The sequence below is a fragment of the Blennius ocellaris genome, assembly GCF_963422515.1.
Source record: "Blennius ocellaris genome assembly, chromosome: 8".
Classification (NCBI taxonomy): Eukaryota; Metazoa; Chordata; class Actinopteri; order Blenniiformes; family Blenniidae; genus Blennius; species Blennius ocellaris.
Window position 1 is genome coordinate 13,576,495 of NC_137657.1, and position 23,933 is coordinate 13,600,427.

The 23,933-nt window shown below is 42.3% G+C and overlaps 1 protein-coding gene across 1 annotated transcript in view; it reads left to right on the forward strand.

Annotated features, from left to right (window-relative positions):
- LOC308133639 (nectin-2) overlaps window positions 1–23,933 on the forward strand; it is a gene marked incomplete at its 3' end in the record, with an annotated part of 86,572 nt that overhangs the window by 57,907 nt on the left and 4,732 nt on the right. The window contains exon 7 of the mRNA XM_080501105.1: window positions 23,606–23,738. Coding sequence (XP_080357231.1) covers window positions 23,606–23,738 — 133 coding nt within the window. The remainder of the gene's footprint in view (window positions 1–23,605; window positions 23,739–23,933) is intronic.

The window sequence follows — 23,933 nt, forward strand, 5'->3', positions numbered from 1 at the left end:
CAGGTGGCGGTGCGTCTTTAACCAATACAAGCAGTGTAAAATCCTCTCTGATCGTTCCATTTTCCTTCTTTCCCCCGTTTTCAACACATCTCCAATCACTGGCTATTGAACCGAGGGGCACCATTTCAAACTAAAATGGATCATTGATTTAACCCATTAATGATCGCTCCCAGAAACAGAAAACGCGTGCATAACATCCCGCTGCTCCGATACCGTTGAGGATAGTGACGGCTGTCAGACGCTGCCCTTTTCCGTCGTCTCCGGTGTGGCGATTGTGTTTGTGTGCTCTCAGGACCATTGTGGTGGTCTGTGACCACGGTACAACACCTGCTGGGGGTCTCCTGTATGTCTTTGGCCCCTTGTTAACCCGTCCTCCCCTCGAGGGTCCTCGGTGAGTTCGACCGCATTGCCTGTCACTCAACCCCACAGCAGAAGCATCATGGGTAACAGCTCTGAGTCACTGCTGAAGTACACTCCAGTGGTGAATGGTGGAGAGTGAGGTAAAGAGAAAGTGTGTGCGCGAGTTTAGAAAATAGCTCAGCATTTCAATGAGAGTCACATCCGTGCCGCTACATCCCTTGTCCGTTTAACTGCCGGCTTTGGGCAATGATGGAATAAAATGGTCTTGAGTGAACAAAAGGTCTTATCTTGGAGGAGGAAATTAAATGTTATTCAGATTTGCCTTTTGGCATCGCAGTCTGCTCCTACGTGAAATGTTTACAAACACGGTCGATTATCACTCTTGCAAACATGGATGCGATCTCTGCCACCTTGACAGTAATAACTGGTTCATTGCAGATTGATTTGACCAACCTGCAGCGGAAGAAAACATCCGTGCAGAATTGTGCTCCGTTTCGCTGCGTGTAATGGCGAGAACTCCTTGAGAAAGCAACGGGGTATGAATGACAAAAAAATATACACAACACGGGAGCACTCACGGGGTACTTGAATGCAGCTCTCACACTTTTGATTAATTTATGTTCTGGTACATTTCACTTTTCTTAAGTTGTTTCCTCCAAACGACTGTCGTCCCCACTGGACCCCGATGAACAAAACTCTTCTGAACAGGCGTGCGCTCCGGTTCGGTCCTGTGGTCTGCTTCTCATCTCGTGTTACTGCTTTGGTTTACATGCTCTCTGCTGGAGTCTGTGTGTCATCATACAGCTTCCAGTTCCCAGTTATTTATCTATGTATTACACACACTGTCCAGGTGCCGCTCACAGGTCGTTTATCCTCTATAGGTCCCCGCCATCCTGATATATGGAGCTGTTGCATTTCTATATCACAACAGTCCTGCCTGCAGAGCAAACACAATTGCACACTCCACTGTTGGGCACCCAGTTTGTCATGTTGTGTGTTTGGCTGTGTTAAAGGGCAAGTGCGTGCGTGTGTGTGTGTGTGTGTGTGTGTGCGCTAACTTTAGTTTTTCCTGGTCATTTATCCTATTTTAAGGCCCTTTACCCTGCTGTCCTCCTCTTAATACCACTTTTACTCTAGTGCTTCAGGGTTTTCTGTCTACCAATTGCTATTCATTAGTGTGGCTAGGTGTGAGAGGTAGAAAGAGGGATGTGGCAGAGTGTGCTTAAATGTGCTTTTTGCCTTACTTCTGTACTGGTTTTGCTCTGGTATTACCGGTGTGGAGAATTTTTACTGTGTTGTTTTTAATACCGATTCATCTACTAATTGTTTCTTGGTGGTGTCATCAGATTGTCATCATAATTCCAGTACACTCGGGTAAAAAGCCTTGCTTTAGTGATTTAAAAAAAAAAAAAAGTATTTTGATTTGAGGGTTTCTCTGAAGATCATCAAAACTGTTTGATCTCTCGTAGGATGTGGATGCAACACTGCTCCATATGGAAAATGTCCTCTGGTTTTAAAGTGTGTGTGATGTTTTCCACACAGAAGGAAAGACGTGGCTGATCGCGAGCTGTGGAAGTCGGCGTCGGACATCTTTGACTGTAATAATGGCTCACAAAAATGTTAAATATTGCTACGGGATGAATTTGATGTGCAGCGGGGTGAGTCCGGACTCGTGTAGATAATGGATATATATGCAAATTTCTAGGCATTTTAAGAGCTTATATTCATATTGTGTTGGTGGTAGCCGAGTGTGTGTGAGTGTGTCCCTCCATATATGCGAGTCGGCAGCGTATTACTCGTCTTGGTGCAATGAGCCAGGCCTTGTATTAGGCAGGTTGAGCTGCAGGGGAAATTTCGTAACACTTGACCTGTTTCACTGAGTCATTTGTGTGGATGAAGAAAGAGAGAGGTGGGGGGGAGAGGAGAGCAAGTGAGGGGGATGAAAGGGAGGGCGGCGAAGGGGAATAGCAGTGCGAGTGGTTGGGGGTGATTGGAAGGATGAGTGACAATGAAAAGTGATCAACGGAGGGAGAGGGAACAACAGCTGGGGGAGCCGCAGGGAGGAGGAATGAGATGACGGTGCCTTCATATTTCTTCTTTCATTCTTCCTCTATGTCTATCGCTCAGCCATCCCTCCATCTCTGTCCTTCAGTCAGTGGCCTGGCTGGCTTGTTCTGCCCCTCATTACTCATGCCTTCAACCTTAAAGGTCATAAGCACAAACTAAGCACTTTAAAAAAAAAATCAAGAATATCACATTTCTATATGCAACACTCGTTGCCTTGTTTTGTGTGTGTGTGTGTGTGTGTGTGTGTGTGTGTGTGTGCGTGCGTGTGTGTTTATGCACATGCACTCTCGCCCTTGTGTTGGTTTTTTTTCCTCCCGTGTCTCTTGTGGTGCATGTTTTGTTGAGAATACTTGATGCCAGCTCACCACATCCATATTAATAGTGTCGTTTTTCATTTGAGGAGCTCAGCTGGTGGTCTCCTGCCTTGGAGGAAGAGTTTAAACTTTATATTTGCATCAGTGGCTACTCATTCTTTCTGTATCCTCTCTTCTTGGTGTCCTCACTTCGCCCGTCTGTGTCTTTTTCCCCTGTGGGTGTCATGAGTATAAAGCATGTCAGGACAACGAATGCTAAATTAGAAAGTGCCAGTTCATCACGTTCAAGTATCAGTTATTCTGCTTTCTGGCTATGCACAGCTCTTATTTTATTTGTATACATTTAGACAATTTTAAAGTACAACTCCTCTCCATTAAAAATGTATTATCCACATCAAATATTTGGTGTTAAAGGAACAATCTCTGTTAAGAACTGTTCAGAGTGATGGTTGTTGATTGTCCACTGCAGCCTGATTTTAAGAATATATATTGCAAGCGAGCCTTTTATTTTAATTTCCACACCCCATTTACACCTAGCATTAACAATCTGGATATGTCTAACTGGAGTGGGCAAACATATGTTGGGTGCAAGATGTAAATAAATGCAGAACGAATTGTGATCAGGAAAGCAATGATATTGGCTCGGCCCCCATCTGGAGATGTTGATTGTTTGTCAGCCAGGTGTAAACGTACGTAATCGACTAAACAAACTGAGAGGTCACCCAGCACCACTTGTTCCTGCTGTAGTTAAAAAGTCTTTCCTCACAATAGTTTATTAAAAAATAATAATGTTCCCCGACCTTGGACGAGCCAGATTTTGTTGATGAGCACACCATCCATGCTGAAGTAATTTGCATACGGAAATTTGATTGTAATGAGTGCAGAGTGGTGATAACCAGGAGGCTTATTAATACCAGGTGTGACAGCAAATGGATGGATTCATGTTTTTATTTAGAGTCGGCGTGCAGATAAACCCTCTGTGTTAATATCTGTGGGTTGGTTTTTTTTTTATTTCCACCTCGCCTGTGTTGGAGTGGCAGGAGACGTTGGAGACAGATACAACATAATATTGCCAAAAAAAACCAACTATTTTCTTGGCTCGATACCACCACAAGTAAGAGAAAATATATTTTGGACGGAGAGAGTCTTTAATACTTAATGTCTTGAACCTTGTTGTCCCACCACTGGGTCAGTTAGTATAAACTCGTGCTGTTCAGCCAAATGCTCCTCAAACTCTGAGAAGTTTATTGCTCAACTTTTATCGTATCATTTTATCACACTGGATGCACATTGCTTATATTTGATTAAAACCTGGAAGAGGATAATACACAAAACGCTAACAAACAATGCAAATTATTCCTCCGGTTTTATGGGTGCAAAAACCACTGCTACTACTAATAAGAATAAGAATATTGAAGTACATCATACACATCCAGAAAAAAGTTACTGTAAAATATCCATTTTTTCATGGTTTTATGGATCTAGAGACATTTAAAGGTATTATCTGAAATTAGGGATCCATGTTTTTTCACTTCCGATCCCGATACGCAATTTTAGATATCTGCCAATACCGATACTATTCCGATACCAGAGCTGTGTTTGCTGTAATATTATCATTATTGTTGATTTTATATGAAGCTGTAACAAACTCCTCTCTACAGTAAGTATGAAATGTACGTATGTATGCATTCATTCTCTCAAACTGCAACTTGGGGTTAGTATAAGGACAGAAAAAGAAGCGGTACAACTTATTTTTGTTCAATTTGGACAATGTGGGGGTCTGCGTGATGTCATCATCTCATAATAAACTTGTTATATCTTTAAAACCTCAGACTCACTTTATTAAACCCCCTTTATTAAACATGATGTCACTTGAACCAATGAGCCAAGACTTTGAACAATATTGAGCGTATTAGGAAGCCTGGCCTTCAAACGAGGATAACAGTATGTGAGACACAAGCATGTGTGACTTATAACTCTGAATAAGGTCAGCAGCAAGTGTTCCTGAAGCGAATCAGCTGTGACCTTGATGTCTTTACTTGACATGCATGAAAATAAAGCAATGATCCTTTTGTACGCATAATTACCGGTAGCATGCGTCATCGGCTGAATATACCTGTCTCGGATAAACACAGGCACAGTGTGATAACTCTACAATAGCAACATTCAACCAGTCAGTCAATATTCTCTCTCATAATCACGGCTCTGTCGGATTTCTACGTCTGATTTTGGAAATGCCAAGAAATCAAGAAATGTGCTTCAACTTTGTTCCAGATGAGGAAACGTAACCACAAGTTATGACTAACTCTTCCAGTTAGATCTCGATTCATCCAAAGAGCAACTGACACAATGTCACTGCATGAAACTTCTGCTTTCATGTGGATACAAAACTTTTTCAAAAGAAAAGCTGAAATCCCCCGTTGAAGGATGCATTTAGTTCTGGGCTACTTTAGAAACATGGAAGGTTTTGTTGACGCGTTATCCATATATGAATGAAGTAAGACATGCAAACCACATCACATTTAGTTTATGTAAATACATGTTTCAAACTCTGGACCTTTTATACAATTTTATGAGCCATTCACTGGCTTTTATTCTTCAAGCAAACAACTTCCATGTTGAAATATATATATATATATATATATATATATATATATATATATATATATATATATATATATATATATATATATATAAGAAAAAGGCATCTCCTCTCACTTTCTTCTCCTTCAAATCTGTTTTCATTATCCTCCCTGTCCCCCTGTCTCACTTGTCGCCTACTCTGCTGCTGCTGCCACAACTGTGCACAGTACAATTGTAGCCTTTCAGTTCTGGTGTGACGGCTGGCGTGGCGACTGCTGGCTGCCAGCACCTCCTCTGGTGATACAAGGCTCGCCGTCAGTCGAAACAGAGCCTGGTGTTTGGTGACATTTAGCATTTTGCTGCAAAAATTATGCATCAGTGTTGACATTCACCCTTATGCATAAAATTCATTATGTATGTGGCACTTCCTGTAGGCGCTGTGGCAAAAAAGAGGGAAAGGGAGGCAAGGAGTATGTCACAGCTGAGCCAGGAACATAGACACACCACGGATACACGCAATGAGCGTACAGCCGTGTGTGTGTGTGTGTGTGTGTCTGTGTGTGTGTGTGTGTGTGTGTGTGTGTGTGTGTGTGTGTGTGTGTGTGTGTGTGTGTGTGTGTGTGTGTGTGTGTGTGTGTGTGTGTGTGTGTGTGTGTGTGTGTGTGTGTGTGTGTGTGTGTGTGTGTGTGTGTGTAATCCAGATCATCAAGCTTTGAATGGATTTGAAAGTCATGTATTCCATGTTCCTCTTCATTATTGTGTCTTCATTATGGAGTACCCCCCCACACACAGCCACACACCTCTCCCCAAGGTACTCCACTTTATTCATTCTTCGCAGATTAATTCCAAGAAGACACTTTTTATGATCCCCAATTTATGTCAGCAGTCAGGCAGGCCTGCGCTCTCTGCTGCTCTTGCCTTATCTTGCACTGCCTCATGTCTGTCTCTCTCTCTCTACATGTGCGCTCAACGAAACAATGGTACTTTCTAGTAACGAGCAATGAGTTTGTCAGGTTTTAAAAGGAAGAGGAGACAAATGAAGGGAGGGTACGAAAGGATGTGAAGATAATGGGTTTCTGTGGTGATTAACATTCCAGAGTGGCGCGTCAAAGAAAGTGTGACTGTCCTATTGTGTCTTTACTGACAGCCGAATGAATAGAGGTCCCGGCACCGGTTTGGTCTGTGGCACAGAGGGTAATAAACATAACATGTCTAATCTGCATCTCAGATGCCGATGTGTTTGTGTGTGTGTATAGGCAATTCCACATGTGTAAACCGAGAGTGACACACTCACCCCTTTTCTTCTTTTTAGAATAGAGCCACGTTTACCCAAAAAAAAAAATGCATCCGGCGTGACGGCGAGTGAGCTCTTGTTCTCTCGGCCAGTGAGTCAGCTGGCGCGCTGACTAACCGGTCATTCAGTCTGTCAGGTGGGATCACTGGCTTCCTGCCACGCTGCTGTGACACACCTGTCACCTGAAGCAATAGGGACCCAGCTTGTTGTGTGTGTGTGTGTGTGTGTGTGTGTGTGTGTGTGTGTGTGTGTGTGTGTGTGTGTGTGTGTGTGTGTGTGTGTGTGTGTGTGTGTGTGTGTGTGTGTGTGTGTGTGTGTGTGCGTGCGTGCGTGCGTGTGTGCGTGCGTGCGTGCGTGCGTGCGTGCGTGCGTGCGTGCGTGCGTGCGTGCGTGCGTGCGCACGTAGCAGGAAATGGTGTTCAGCAAGCTGCTCCTCTATTATACTGAAAGTGACATCATGGCCGCTAAGTGAATGCTCTCGACGTATAGGCTTTTCTCAAGTGTTTCGCTCACAGCCGCGACTCTCAAGCGATGTTTTCATGAATAATTCAACAGGCAGCGAAAAACCTACAGTTAGGCTCATAAATGGTAAGTATGGCTTAATCAGCCTCTTCAAAACACCCACTTAATCTGCACTTTCCAAACACACAGCAGACTTCTGATCAACCTTGATATACAGCTTAATCCTTCCAATAAGATCTTTTCAAATGATTAATGGCATTGAATCACTGTTATGTTTATCGTTTATTATCATACAAATGAAATTACCAGACTCTCAGAAGACAAGTGTCCATTCAGTCTGTCGGTATTTGTATGTTGAACACATTTACAATATACACGCAATCATATGCAAACCCATCATGGTGGCTGGAGCCAATCAGAGCCGATATATATATATATATATATATATATATATATATATATATATATATATATATTTTATTTTTTTAAATTTTTTTTATTTTTTTATTTTTTTAAAGTCACCAATCATAATTAAATGTGTTTTTTAAACTGTGGGATTAAACTAGAGTACTGAGAAAAAAAACTTTTGCGTACAGTACAACACCGTGCAGCCCACCAATGAATGCAACGCAACACACTTTCACCATATATGCCGTTTCAATCCACTGAGGGCAGGTCGCCAGTCCATCAGGGCAAATATAGAGACAGATAATCGGACACACTCACATTCACACCTTCAGGCACTGTACAGTCACCAATCAACCTCGGGTTTGTGTGGGAGAAATATATATATATATATATATATATATATATATATATATATCTCCTTGGTTAATAAACAAGATTACTTCTATTTTCTTCTTCACTAAAAATTACAAACTTGGTTAAACACAACTATAAACCCTTGAATCTGTAGGCCGATCTCCACATTCTTAACCATCAAAGAATTAAATTGTTGTTAAATATGAACTCCTCGCCAGAAGGAGCAGTTTGTAGTCGATGTTCAGTCATGTGAAATATTCAACAAAGGAAATATATTCCCTGTTCCCAATATTAACAACGTGAATAATGAAAAATATGGATTATTTGCTGAACAAATGGCTGTGTGCGTGTCTGGATCAGTGCAGTTACAAAGGTGACCACGGTGAAAATCAAACCTCTTTAACTCGACAATCATTCGTCTCATTGTGTGTTTTCCGAGGTGCCGACGTACAACTCGGCCCGAGGCTCTGTCATCAATATTCCCTTCACTTTTCATGCTTGATTTAGGCCACAAATGCTTGGCTAATCAGGTAGTCTGACTGGAAGTTGCTCGCGGATTCGCGGCTAAGATCAGTTGATTCTCCTCACTCCCCGACTTTGATCATAATGTCTCATCCATCCTCGGATCAAAACGTACATCCGACTTCTCCCCGGCTCTCCTGCCGGGCTGAGCATACAGCTCGCACACAGTCAGGTGTGCTTTGAAAGTTGAGCAGAGCAGACAGGTTTTTGAGCTAAGTTAAGCCAGGGATTAAGGAGAAATTTGCTGCCCATCGAGGTGTGTGTAATAGTAGCTATTTTTTGACTCTGCCTTCAGAGAGAAATTCCTGGATTTCCTCAGAAAAGTATCAAGACCCTTTGCATCACCCACTGCTTTCTCTTGCACCTTTCACACAGGCGCTTTTGTCATCTACACACACACTCATGGGTACGTACATGCTGTGCCCTTCCTTTTGTTTATGAGCTGCTGCATGTGAGCATTTGCCTGTAAGTTTTCCGCCCATGAGTCGTGTCCACATGTGACTACGTCGAGTGTATATGCGTGCACCCTCCCCTCTTGCGTGTCTAACTGACTCTGACACATCTGTGGCTTTTCCAGGCGAATCAGGGCCGTTGCCAAACTGCCAAGAAATCATTGCAACAGACTCTATCCCCCCCACAACTTGTATTGCTCCCGCTTTTTACCCCCCCCCCCCCCCCACACACACCTCCTTTTCTCTGTCTCAGTCCGTCTCCTCTTTCTTCTTGTTTCCTTCCTTCTGTCTTGCTCAGAGCCCTTATTAAAAATGGAGTGAGTGTGTGCTGCATATTTAAAATGGTCATGGATGGATTTAAACGGCTGATGGTATTTAGTGTCTCCTCAGGGAGCTGCTATGAGCCCTTAAGCTGACTCCTCTGACTGGAGCCTGACTGACTGGTGAGCACACACTAAACCTCTAATAATGACTTGTGTACACACAGTCAGTCCAGAAAGTGCATGCATGCACACACAAGGCATGGCCCACTCACACACATGCACACTCCTGCTGTAGCACGCTGCTCATCTGCGGTGGGACGCTGGTCACGTTCCTTTATGCGCGCAGTAGATGCATTGCAATGCGCTGCAGATTGTGAGCTGGCTCATCGGTCAATAACTCATTAAGTTTACCTGCTTTGATGTAGCGGTGTGTAAATGTTTTAACTGTATTTGAAGACGGTGTAAGGAGTTAACCGTGTGTGTGTGTATGTGTGTGCATGCTCTGTTGATAGTCAGGGTGGATGTCACACTGAGCCCCTTAAGGTCGAGCAGCAAGTGTTTCTGTCATGTTGTCTTTCATGCTGGCTTGGATTTGGGCTCCAATCTGCTCCTAAGTGTCCTTCACCGAAACATTATTGATTACCCTGCATGCTCTCAAACAGTGAACATAAATACTGCTGCTGTGAAACACACAGAAAACAAACACCGCCCCCGCATCGGGGAGAGAGAGAGAGAGAAAGAGAGGGAAGGACACGAGAACAAAACCGAGCGGAGGGGGAGGCCGAGGAGTTTGGTTCAGAATATTCATATGAATGGTGCATGAAAGAGCAATTCCAATAACTAACCTGTGCCTGCAACCATTTATGGCTTGGAACAATGCGATCAGTGGTGTTGCCTTCAGTGAAATCACGACAGGGTGATGAGAATGCAGATTTATTCATTATTGATGCCGCGGGCGTTTGTTAGCGGCGGCGGCTACTCGGTGTAACGTCGTTTGATGTATATAGAGCAGTTTGGCATCTTTCATCTGTGATATGCGAGGGTTAAAGCGTGTCCATCAATGTGAATATTTGCATCTGCACGCGGGCTTCAGAAGGTGCATCACTTACAACGTGGATGTCACTGCATATTTGCGCTCGCCGGCTTACGCGAGGCCTTGACATGTGCGCCTGCCCACACTTATGTCGGCATGCGCACGTAAAAGATGCTCGTAGGTTGAGTCGCAGCTGCACATGGCCGTGATGTATTGTTGTTTCAGCTGCACAGCAGTCATGGCGATGACCTTTTGAGAAGTCTGACACGTGCACAGCAGAAGTAAAAGGGAGTGAGCACTTCTGTTTTGGTCATTTTTCCTCCGCGTACAGTACTGTGCATTTGCAGTTAATGTTGTGAAACAAACACTGCAAAGTAAGAACGCTTTTGAGAATGGAGGCAGTTTTTTTTGGTTTGTTTGTTTGTGTTTTTATTTTAATCACACAAGAAAATCCAAAGTGAGTGAAAAGAAAGAGGTATCAGTACTTGTTGATCCTTGATTTATTTTTTTTTCCCTTCTCAGTTCACTTGTACAAAGTTTGTGTAGGAACACCTTCGGGATGAGAATGGACCACAGATCTAATGTGGATATAGAGTGAATGACATCCTTCTGTCTTTTCATGCAACTGCAGACAGATTCGACCCTGTTTTAATGCCAAAGGCAGTTGCGTGGTGATCTTGGCTGTCTGTTTGAGGTTCATGGCTTTTTGTTACAGATTCATTTAGAGCATCAATTGCTTTTCTGACTGTATTACTTGACAGATAAGTCACAGTTTTACGCACGTGCATAAAACTGTTACACTGCTGTCTTCACACAAACTCATATTTATGTGTCCGTGTTGGCTTTATAGTTTGTTTTTTATTTTTTTTTATTTTTTTTCCCGTGCATAAATCACCAGCACTCAATGCCAAACAACTAATCAACCACATTTAAAAACTAATGAAACCATTCTTTATTTACACCCAGATAAATGAAACTATGAATGCTTTTCTCCCCACCTTCCCATCTTGTCTGTGTTCTACTGTTTCCGTGTCCACCGGCTCTCGGTGGCAATACATTACTGAACGGCAATAGAAGAAGCGTCTCTCATAATGAGCATTTGAATTCCACTTTGGCGATAGCGCAGTTTTGGGGTGTTTCGACAGCCCGCATTGTTGTGGTCTCTCTCCAGGGGCACTGGATGAAGAGGAAAGTAAATGAATGTGGAGCACGAGCGGGACCATTATGACTCTGTGTGTCATTAATCAGCAGCTGATGAGAAGCCGTTTGAGGGAGAGATGGGGCCTATTACTGCTATGGCACTCCCCGGACTCGGTGTGAGGCTCTTTTAGGCTTCCTATTTTTTTTTTTTTGCGGTCAACAATACTTCAGGTACAAACACGGTAAACAACACTTGAAAGGAAATCATTACTCCAACCAAAAGCACACCAGATTCTGTACGAGGTTCATTAGTTATATAAGAGGCAGCAAAGGAAGTGGAGACATTTGCAGCTTTTCTTGTGCCTCGCATGCTCTTCTTCTTCTTCTTCGATTTCTCTCCCTCCTACACACCCTCAACATCTGCTTCTCCACCCTCCAGATTAAATCTTCTATTCTCTCAGTTGTCTGTGTTCTTTCCTATATGTTCGACAGCCTCTTCTCTCCTCCGCCATCCCTCCCCTCGCTCTCTTCCTCCTGCAGTGTCTCCTTTCTGGCACTGTGTGCAAGGAACTTGGTAGGAGGGCGACATGAAGCGCACTCTCATGTGAGTCGGCAAGAGTTGAGACAAGTGAGCGAACCGACTCTCCACGCTTTAGAGGAAGGGGGAGGCAGGGAGCCATAGCCAAGTCCTCCACGTTGGTTTCTTTTCCCCCGCTCATTATGTGTTATATTTTTACACAGCAGACTGCCGAATAAATTGCAGTACATGAAGGCTGTTACAAGCATTGGATCCTGGCTGTAGGGGAGAAATCTAAGAGGATCGCCGTGTTTGAGGTTGCATGTGTGGCTGAGTGGTGGGTAATGAGGTGAGAGTCCCTTCAAGCCAGAGGTTAGCAGTGGTTAGGAGGGCAGGTAAACACACCAGCTGCTCCTGACTGCCTGGCCTCAAGGCCGCAGTGACACTGGTAGGAGGAGGAAGGAGCCGGGGTGGGGGCAGGGAGACTGGAAAAAGCAGGGCGAGAAGATGGATGGGAAGCCTGAAGGCATTGTGAGGTAAAATAGGTGGCTGGATTTTCTTAGATGGCAACATTTGCTGTAAGTTGCAGTATTTATTTTTTTATTTTCAGGAGCCCGCTCACATCATAATTGCAAATGACCTACTCTTGGATGAAAAAAAAAAATCTAAATGCTTCCCCGGAGAGTGTAATATCATCATTCATGTCATCATCTACATACAAACACATTTCCTTTTGTGTCAGATTTAATATAGATGTGGGAAACCTGCTGCTTTTTGAAAAAAGGTTCCTCAAATTATTCACTTCACACTTTGTTTGACTTTGTGGGAAACCGGTTTATTTACTTTTATAGCCTGAAATTACATGACCAAATGAAAGTGTTTAGGTCTGTGCACTAAGTATGGATTGATGTTGCTGGGATGTGATTAACTTTGCTTATAGGTTAAAGGAAATGAGTTCATTCAGAATTGGGTCATAAAGCAGCGTAAATATTTGAGTGGATTTTTTAGGTGCTTAACTTGAGTCCTTGCTTTTCTGACCACTTTTTACTTGTTCCTGCAAAATGTTAACAGAAATATCTTGAATTTGAATGACATACATTTTCAAAATTGGTTCATAAAGTCCCAATTTGATCTTTAGTTTGCACATGGACCAGATCACCATGGAGGCCCCTGCTGAGAGAAACACCGTTGTCATGTATCCTCTTGTTTATGTGTGGCGAGTGTGACACCATGTTGTTTACAGAATGCAAACTGGGGCTGTCACAATACCAAATTTTCACTTTACAGTTATCGTGAGAAACATATGACATTAATGATATATAATAAGTGAATCTTAATCAAAAATGTATGAAATAATTTATTAAAGAATGTAAAAGTGCAAAAAAAAACCACCCAACCATCCCAAGTAGCCATGTATTCACATGCAAAATAAATATTCATAAGTACTATATTAGAAAACCATATTTCAGGAGAAGTTGAACTCCATCTTACTACAGCTACCCCTAACGCTCTGCAGCTGTCGAGGCTTGCAGTCACTTGTACAGTGGGGTTTTTATTTACCTTCAAACAAGTGGCTAAGAACTCGCTGTAACACTTACTTTCCCCATTCATTCAATTCAGATAGTTTAGCTTGGCAATTCTGGCAAAATTGTGTATTGTCCAAATCTTGGTCCACTTTATTAAACCTAAAAACAAAAAAGTCCCACTCACTCTTTACAGTGTTGTGTTGTGTTGTCGGCACCTGCCTGGTGCAGATGTGTTTCCAGTAGTAACCTGGGAGCAAAGTTTAGGTGCAGGCCGGCTACTTTTGTGTACAAACTGGATTTAAAACATGATATTAACATTTTGACTACAATACAGAAATTGATATAGTCCTAATGCAAAACAGTAAAGCAGTGGAAAGGCACTCTTAATGTCAATCCTGAAATATTAAACGATAAAAGGCCATGACAGACAGACAACGATGAAAACAAAGTAAAAGACATCAAGGGATGAAATGAGCCATGAAGTTGAATGAAGAGAAGGAAGGCACAGACTAAATGTGACAAATGTGACTGGGGGAAGTCGTCGCCACATGGCTGAAAGTGAACCAGGTAACACTGACAGAGCTTCAAGACTTTCCTCCTATTTAAAAGAATTGTTTGAAGTTGTTGGCTTGAAGATCAGAAACAGCCAGTGAAAATGTTTCAACGGGTGCATTGTTATCTTTTTTCCTTTAGAGTCATATTTCAATTTCCTTTTTACTTGGAAAAAAAAAAGTTGTTTCAAGTATTCAGCTCTTACCAGTATTTTTTTTTTTTTTTTTTTTACAGAAGTATCTATACGTCTTCTCAGGTCAGAAGAATGTGTACTTTTGCTATCTCTGGCTAACGGTTCTTTTCCAACTTGGGAGTTTTAACTCGCACCACTTCTCAAGTTCAGTAATTAAGAGCTTGTTCATTTAGTCTGCTCGGCACATATCAGGACAAACGTTAAATGTGTAGTTTGTGCTTTTAGCAGAAGCTCCCTGTTGGTGGTTTTTCTCCGAGTCCAGAGTTCGCTCATTAGATAACTTGAATGGAACGTTTTGTACCAGCAGAAACTGTGCATTGTGAACAGTTATCATCAGGATGTATTTCACCAAGGACTCTTCAGACAAGCAGTCAGCATGCCTCTTGTCTTGATGCGGTAGCTGCTCATCTATCTTCCATATCACTTTATCCAACTTGGGGGTCGAGCTGATCCCGGCTGACTCCATGAAGAACTGACATTCACACCGACAAGTCAATAATTATCATTCTGCTGCTACACCCTTCTGTATAACTCGGTATATAATATGTATTATTTCATTATGCCTACAATATAAAAATGCGTATTACTGATGGGCCATAACATGATTCTGCATTATAATGGACAATAATGTTTTCTGCTTTTCACAGCAAGTTTTGCTGCACTGTGTTTTCTGACTCTTTCATATTAAACCCATCATTAATAGATTGGCGTGATGTTTTGTTGGTCTGTTGGCAAAGTTTCACGACCAAAGATGCTGCTTTACCCATGCATTTTATATTTGGAGTTGAATTGTTTGCAACAAAAATGTAGTGTTGACGTTAAATGCAATGGAAATCACAGCTTTGATGCATATACTCGTCTTCGCTTTGAAAGTTGAGTGTTGAAGTTGAGCATTCAGAATCTTTTTTGGACATTGGATTGGGTGTAAAAAGTGGAAAACCTCTCCCCGAATACACCAGCTCTGGGGAGAAAATGTTTACTTACTGCTAAATGTTGCCCACACACTGACCAAGACATCCTCAGTGTTATTTACTTCAGTGATTGTATAATGCCTGATTGGGGGTTTATAGCTGGCTTCACTGAGTGCCATTTAAAGTTGCAGAAATTCACTTATTGCACTCATACTTCCCAAAGTATCTACTTTATTCATTTGAAAACACATTATTGTGTGAATTTGTCACAGCGATATATGTAGAGTCTCCCTTGATGACAAAAGAGCTTTTTGAAGAACTCACAAATATGCAATTAGCTGAAATGATTAATCGTTTTTACTGCTGCGTTTTTCACGAACACCACTAGTGTAATTAAAGCCTTTTTAATGTTTAGAACACAGATTGCAGCATTTAGGTATGCCTCGAGGTAATCTTAAGTGCATCGGAGTAAAATAAATCATTTGTGTTATCATCATTATAATTATATTACAAAATTTATAATGAAGCTACAGCGCTAAAACAGGTATGTTAAATATGCGGCGTGCAGAATTTTAATAGCACCACTTTTATTGCAAGACCAGGTGTAATGTATCATAATTACTTTAATGTGTTTGATTTTGGAGGGTGCTAAAATCATTGTATAACAACGGGCGCTCCCGTTGGATGTAATGAGTCTGACCTATGCTTTTGCAGCACTTGTGACATCCCTGTAAGAGCGACCGCACACTGTTTTCAGCTCAACCTGTTACTTCACACTCTTTTCTGTGTGTGTGTTTGCGAGAGACGACGAGAAAGGGTGAAGGAGAGACTGTGTTTGCTTTACAGTGGATCAATCATGCTCTGAGTAGACAGATACATTTGGCTAATGCAGTCCTGCTTTCCCTGCTGGCTGCAGCTGACCACCTCAGTGCCAGTGTAAAGTGGACAGTAAATATTGATAGCGAGACAGCAGGGGGACCGGCGACCTTGTCAGAAAGAGAGGGAAATGGAGGGGATGATGCAGGCGTGGTGAAGCGGGTGAGAGAGGAGGAGAGAGAGAAAGAGAGTGAGTCCCTCCCTGCCTTCTCCCAAGGCAAGTGAGTGTGCTTTGATGCACTGTGGCAGGGAACACACTGTCTCCCCAGAGAGGGAGAGCGCACACACACACACACACACACACACACACACACACACACACACACACACACACACACACACACACACACACACACACACACACACACACACGCACACGCACACGCACTAACTATAAAGAGTTTTAAAATTTCCCCATCACACGGCTTTTCAAAATGTCAAAATACGCACGCACGCACACACACACACACACACACACACACACACACACACTATGAACACAAAGTGTATATCAGCGTCATGAATTTAATCCACAGACAGTTGATATATGTACAAGGTTGAGCTTGGGAAGCATGGTAGATTAGAAATGACCAACAAGACTACTGATTTGTCCAGAACACACACACACACACACACACACACACACACACACACACACACACACACACACACACACACACACACACACACACACACACACACACACACACACACACACACACACACACACACACACACACACACACACACACACACACACGCGCTCTGACTGAGTCTGTTCAGCTGCTTGTGAACAAGCACAATCAATTTGATGTGATTTGTTTTATGCTGAAGTGAATTGTAATGGCGCCGTCATGAGTGCGGTGAATAGTCAATAACAGTGGGGAGGACAGTGATTGTGGAAGTGGGTGTTACAGGTCTTCAACTGCTGTAAAATTAGTGTCAGAGGGAGCTGCAGCTCTCGGCACTGTACCTCTTGGATTGATTGTGAATAATTTAGGTGCGCGCAGGTCTCGGTGTGAATGTGTGTGTTCAGGTCTGCAGTGTATTTGCCCTCTCTGTGTAGCCGTAACCTTCACTATCTTCTATTTTCTATACCTGGATTTTCACTTTTTCAGCCCTATGTTTGCGCTTTCCTCCTCTGTCTTTTTCTTCCAGCTCCATCCTGCAGTTATCTCGGCCATTGATTGAGTTACTGTATTACCAGCTCTATACATGGATCAGTCTGAATGAATGCGGACACACAGAGTGTTTTTTCACTAAGTTAACCCCAACATCTAAGGACTAGGATTTCTCTTTTTCTCTTTGTGTGAAATGAGATTACATGTACTGTTCTTTATCTTAATCTCTTTCAGAGGCCATCAATTCATTCGGTTCTAATCTCATCTCCAGGCACTCTGCTGTGACCGTGGTAGCCTTGTGTTTTTCTATGCCTGGCGATACTGTAGCTGGTGTCTCAGCTCAGTTCAAACAGCTCGAATTTCAGCTGAAACCGGTTTGTCTCATTACACTGAAACTCCACATTAAGTGCAAACCTCTGCTGAGGCGTACGTTTCCAGCGACATCTTAAAAACAACAAGGAAGTTCTCACAGAAAAGAGAATTCTTCATCAAAAAAAAAAACTCTTATGGTGCCGGGCTGATCAAACGCCTTGCATTTATTTCATTAAATAGATCTTTTTCACTTGGCTAAAAGAGCAAATGGGGTGTGACTTGAAAGGCTTCAACCAGCAAAAAAAAAAAAAAATGGGGGGAAGAATTTACAAATATGACATCCTCCACAACATCACCGCCACATGGCCAGAGCTGCAACACACCGAGCCAACAGGACGCCTCGGGCTTCGGATATTTTGGTCAAGAGAAGCCTTTTGAAAAGTCCAGCGAACCCATTAGGAATGAAGTTGATCATCAGCTACAGGAGGATTGTTGTTGTTTTTTGTTTTTTTTCTTCCTCTAGTGACCAGCGGTCTGCTAATCTGATAAGCCAAGACCATGTGAATCAGTTCTTCGGTGGGCCTCCCGGACTCAGATTATTTTTCTGGTTGATATGTAGGCATTCGGTGTAGTGGAAAAAAAAAAAAAAAAGTTGTGTAGGTGTGCGTGTGCCTGTGCTGAACAGATTTGCTGAACAGGTCAGAGAGGGTAATAAAAACAGGCTTATCTCAACTCGTTAGGCACAGGAGATAAGAGATGCAGAGGGAGACGCTGCCGATTTGGGCTGTCGTTGTTATAGCACCGAACAAGCGAATCCCAAATTGCAGCAGCGATGGAGCAAGATGACAGGAAAGAGGGATGATTGGGGGGGGGGGGCAGGATGGGTAAAAGGAGAGGAGGAAGATAAATGCAACAAAAGCCGAGCTCGTGCGGGGAAGTTGAGGATAGGCCAGCATGTTAACCTTAATCCCTTCAGGGAGAGGCGTAAACACACAGGAAGAGAGAACAAGGGATTTTAGTGGAAAAGAGAGGGATGCGAGATCTTTGTCTTCCCGCTCTCTCCTTCATCCCCTCAGTGTGTGATCAGCCCATTGCAGACAGGAGCCGGGAAATCCCCCTGTACTTATCTGAAGCCAGCCTCTTAATCACAGCCTTCATCTCTGTTGGCTTTTCCTGCTGCCTCACCCTCGTTTCCACTTTTGATTCTTCTCCGCTCACCTCCTCACTCCTCAATGTCATTCTCACAAGCTCCTCTGTTTGGATCCCTGCGTCTCCTCTCCACTCGTCTCTCCATGAATCCCCCCCCCCCCCGCCCCCCTGAGCCCTGTCTTTATTTGAGCTTCCTTGTCAGTGACGCACATTTAAAAAGTTTTAAAGGAGTGCTGATCTGTCTCCTGAATTTTCTTTTCTTTCTTTCTTTTTTTTTTTTTTTACCACCTCAAAGCGCTATGAAACGGAAATTAAGAGAATAGAGGTAAGATCGGAAAAAAAGAAGAAAAAAAAGTAGCCACTGGGTGTAAATCTGCAGATGGGATCCATCCATGCATCTTAAAGCTCAGGAGATTTTCCTTGGTATTTCTAACTTGCTGAAGTAAGTCTGCAGTAATTTCAGACAGTTTCAGCCAACCATCCAGCCTCATCTCCTCTTCCTCCACTCCCACTCCTCGGCTGTCCCCGTGGGGGAGTGTTGGTCCATGGTTGACTTGCCGGCCAGGCAGGCAAGGCTGAGCAGTGGAGGACTCGCGTATAGGAAGGGGTGGATGGTCCCAGCATTGATCTGCTCACAGGAATGCATCTGACCTTTTACTGAGCTTGAACTTTGAACCATCTTCTCATTCACCATTGGGGAAGAGGAAGAAGAAGAAGAAGAAAAAAGAAAAACGCTACATGTTTTGGTTGAGCTGCCCTCTGCCTCAGGGCTCCTCTCCGCTGAAATGGATTCATGCGCGCTTGTTTTCATGTCCGTTTTAGGGCTCAAATATGTACGTAGGCATGTGTTTGTGCATGTGTGTGATGTTTGTCTCGAGAGGAAAAGCAGGGGGGGCAAAGGGCACACTGCAGACCGGTGTTTTCATGTAAATATGTCGGGCTCAGAGTGCTGTACAGGATGCCAGCTGTTCCTTAATACAATGCTGTGTATTTTTGGCGAGTGTTTTGTGTTTGCATGGGTGTGTGGTCCTAATGTGAGGGGGATTTTTTTGTGGGTAAGTGCTGGTCCAGTTACATGTCCTTGACAGAAATCCGCAAGGATTTAAACAAGCCCTGCAGCCATACAGTATATATACACACACACACACACACACACACACACACACACACACACACGTACACGCATACGCACACATACACGCGTGTAAAATCTCTCTCTCTGTCTGGGATATTTCATTAGTGCAAGACATGGCTGGTGTCCAGGGCCAACACAGAGGTTACGCTCTCAAGTCCAGTCATTCACCCAAAAAGCAATGCAATGCAATCCTCAAAATTGCCCGCTTTTCCTTCTGCTTTCTCTTTTTTTTTATCAGGGGTTATCTGGGAGGAAAGGACAGCTTTCTACCTGAAACCTGCAGGAGTGAAAATGACATTGGTTGGATAATGATGCCAGAGAAATAAGGCAAAGGAAAAGGCCCTTTGTAGACTTAAAAAAAATAAATAAAAAAAAATATCCAAAAGCTGAGGAGGCTTGTGTTGATGATAAACAGACTCAGCACTGGGATGAGGAAACGGCAACATAAAACGTAGGAAATATGAGGCAGGTATTGGGTTTAAGAAGTAAAGAATCTGGCTCCGGGCTTTGCTGTTAAAGAGACACAGCACCACCATGTGGCAGAGGGGGCTTATCCCACGTTAAGGGAATGATCTCATTGTCAATTCCTTGTTAATTATTTCTATACCAGTAACATTCACACCAGTTTCAAACATTTTCAATATTAAGTTGAGAAAATTTTGTCTGCGAGTCCAAAAAAAGGAAAATGAGGAAACGCATATGATGAGCGTATGAGGCTTTGCAATATTATCAGATGCTTCTATGAGCTGAAAATAATAATAAACATATGAGCTGAAATAATGAAACCTGCAATTGAGAATTGTGTCACTATTTTTTAAATAAATTGACGTTTCACAGTTTGAAGTGAATTTGAAGGAAAATAAACATTCCCATTGTTTGAGATGCAGCTGCAGACGTGACGCCTCCAGCAAAGTCTATTTTCAGCTGAAAATTGAAAACCACAAATTCCTGTCTGATTCTGATCTTCTCTCTAAATCCTTAAAACAAATCAATCTCCACTACCATTGAATTACCCGATTGGATACACAAGTTTTAAAACCCCAAATCTGTATTTTTTGTTTTGTTTTGTTTTGTTTTGGGGTTTTTTTACAGGCGAGCTGAAACTGAAATGTTTTACAAGCTTTCACTTCCACTTTTTTTTTAGGATGTGTGAATAATTTGGTTTATTCCCTGCAGCCATGAGCCTAAAAGAGCTTTAATAACCTCTTTTTGTACATCTTTTATTGGGTACTTAATAAATCGGGCAAATAACGCTAGTTTGACTCACTTAATGCTCTGACACTTCATTGATGTTTAGTTCTGGAGAACGTTTCTGAATTGTCAGCGATGGATTGTACACATATTCTTCTATTTTTCTTTCTATCCCTCTACATTTCCCTCTTGCTCCCTCTCTCTCCCTCTCTCTCCTTCTTTCTCTCTCTCTCTCTCTCCCTCTCTCTCTCCCTCTCCCTCTCTCTCTGGCAGTTTGTGTCCCTCCAGAAACAGAGAACTACTTTAGATGCAATGAGGGCACCACATGTTGGTTTGGGTCCCAAGATATGAGCTGTATACGTTTTTGCACTAGAGGGAAATAAACAATAAAAAAAGTTATTTGTACCCCACAGAATAAATTCAAGCAACTCAATTAACTCAGTTCACCTCATCAAAAGAAGACTTTCCGTTCATTATGTCTCTGGAACACATTTATTTCATCCTGGAAAAGTGGCAAAGCTGATTACTGCTGTTGTCTGATATGACAGGTTCCATTCTATTCTATTTAGTTTTTGCCCTCAACTGATTTGTATTCATTAATAAAAATGTGACAATAGCGTGACAATGAATATTTGTTGCACAGAAGTCTCTAAATACAGCCTTCATAAATTATTTACCGCAACAAAAAGCATAAAAGGGAGAGGAAAACTGAAGCTTTTGTACAGGGGAGCACTTGTAATGTCAGTGGTTGGAGATGATGTGCCGCGGTGTAATGAGAAGCACGGAAATTCATGATCATTAGGACACTTTTGTATGCGTGGAAGAATGGAAATAATTTTAGGAGGTATTCAAAGTAGTCTATTGTTAGGAAAGGAACTGTAATTAGAGGACTAACAACATTCAATCATGACCCTTCCAATTATTAAGACCAGGGTTTGTCCTCATCAAATGAGCTTCAGATCCTCTCTGCCCTTTACTACCCTCTCATTAACATAATCCCCTGGGAATACGGTGGATAATGAGCCGGGTTGCACCTTCGGTAAGAACACACTGTGTGTGTGTGTGTGCGCGCATGTGCACGCCACTTGTGTGTGCGTGTGTGTGTCATGCGTGGTGTTCAGTGTGGTCATGGTTCATTAGTGGAACCTCTGCATGATTCCTCTGGTTTCGTCTTAATCACCCATGTGACTCGACACTCTAATCAAACCAGCACAGTGGAGCACAAACACGTTTTCATTGCTGAGCCCTACTTTTCATTATTAAGCTACTTTTGGTGACGAGACTGTCGCTGTGGAATAACTCGCATTACCTTGCATACACAGCAATGCCACACGACTCACAATCTATCGATAATGGTTATTAAAATGAGTTGTTTTCATCCATGTGGGGGGGGGGGCATGATTTCCTGATTATATTAAAACATTTTTACACGAAGAAAATCTGAGGATGTGAGATGATTAAAAAAAAAATTCTTTAAGTGCATAGTGCGTTCTTAGCTTTAGGAACACTGACTCTCTGAATGACAGTTCCAGACTCAAGGTTTCCTATTCCCCAAGCTTTCAGCTGCATAACACAGCTGCTTTCTTCTTCTTCAAAGGAGAAACTGAGTAGGAAGATCATTAGCACTCTCATGTGTGTTTAGAGGCTTTGAGTGGCTGCCAGATAACCACAGAAAACTCGGCAAGGTTGCCGACCCCTGTTGAACTGAGTGCAGCACAAGTGTCAGGTTAGGTTGGTTTTATTCTGTCTCTTTAAGGGAAAATTTAAAACAACTTACCATCCAGCCTAAAGAACGTCTTAAGGACTGTCATGAAAACAAGCTTCAGTTGTTACGAGCTGGCCCATACACATTACAGTGAAAGAAAATATGTACTGTGCCTGACATGCATTTAACATGAGCATCTTTTATCATCTAAAATTCTATATTTGATTGAAAGCAACAATAAACTCCACTTATCCGTATTTTTTACCATTATTTCTTATTTTTCTTAAAATGACAGATAATGAGGTATGCTGGGAAAAGAAACACCCCCTCCCTCTCAGCCCCCTCTGGTTTCCTCACAAATTGCTCCGTGATTAGAGGAGACACTAAAATAAGTAACATGTCTGTCATTAGCTCTGACACTGTTCACAAATATGGCGAAAGTTTTGTTTCTTGAGCTTGAATGCATTTCTGTGACATTTTCCTAAAATGCAGTTGTCTCAGTCAAACCTCCTCACGCTGCAGCGTCATCACGCTTCATCTTCAGCGTCTATAGCTCAAACAACGTTGGTTGTCTTTTTTTTTTTCGCCTAATGGACTGTTTTTGATTAAAACATGTTAAGTGGAGCTAAATTTAGACTGATTTATGCAAGATGTGCCACATTAAAGTGACAAGATGTTTGCAGTTCTTTCATGGTCATTTTAAGCAGAACGGTAAAGTAGCGCATTGTGATCTTTTGATTGTTGTTCAATGATCTACATCACCGGTGTGAGCTGTTCACAGTTTGATCAAATACAAGCACATAAATAAAGGATGTGATTGGAAAGTCAAAGATTTAAACTAGCCGAAGTTATGTGTGATAAATCTTAAACATATGAAGGTATCAGTGTTACAATGAAGCTGTAGAATTTAACTTTTTCATTGTATTCTACTTTGTGAGACCCTTCAGTTTGTCTGAAGGAACAAAAAGCTTGAAGTTGAGGCAGCCTTAATTATTATTTGATTACAGAGGCCTAAAAGGTGTTGATTTGTTGTATCTTTTTTCAAAAATCCTTTCTACAAAATACTTTTTTCCTCCATAAACGAGTGAATATTTACTGTTGTTGGGTCAAATCATGTAAAGATTTGTCGAATGATGACTTTTTCTATACATTCTAATTTTTCCAGGCACTCGCCTTCCAGGGAAAGGCCCCACGACAGGCACCATCATCGGAGCCATCATTGGAGTCATTTTACTCCTGGCTATTATTGGAACAGCAATCGCCATGTACCGCAAACACAAGAACAAGCTCAACGGAGAGTGAGTATATCTATGCAATTAACTTCATTTCAGTTCAAAATTGCTGTTTTCACATAAAGTTCACATATTTGGGAAAATTCATTATTCCTAACAGAAATGTGTCCTCATAGCCTCTGTATGAGGCCCCAGAAATGAAGATGCTTGCTCCACTTCATAGCCAATGTGTGCTTATACAGACGATTCAGAGATTTTCCC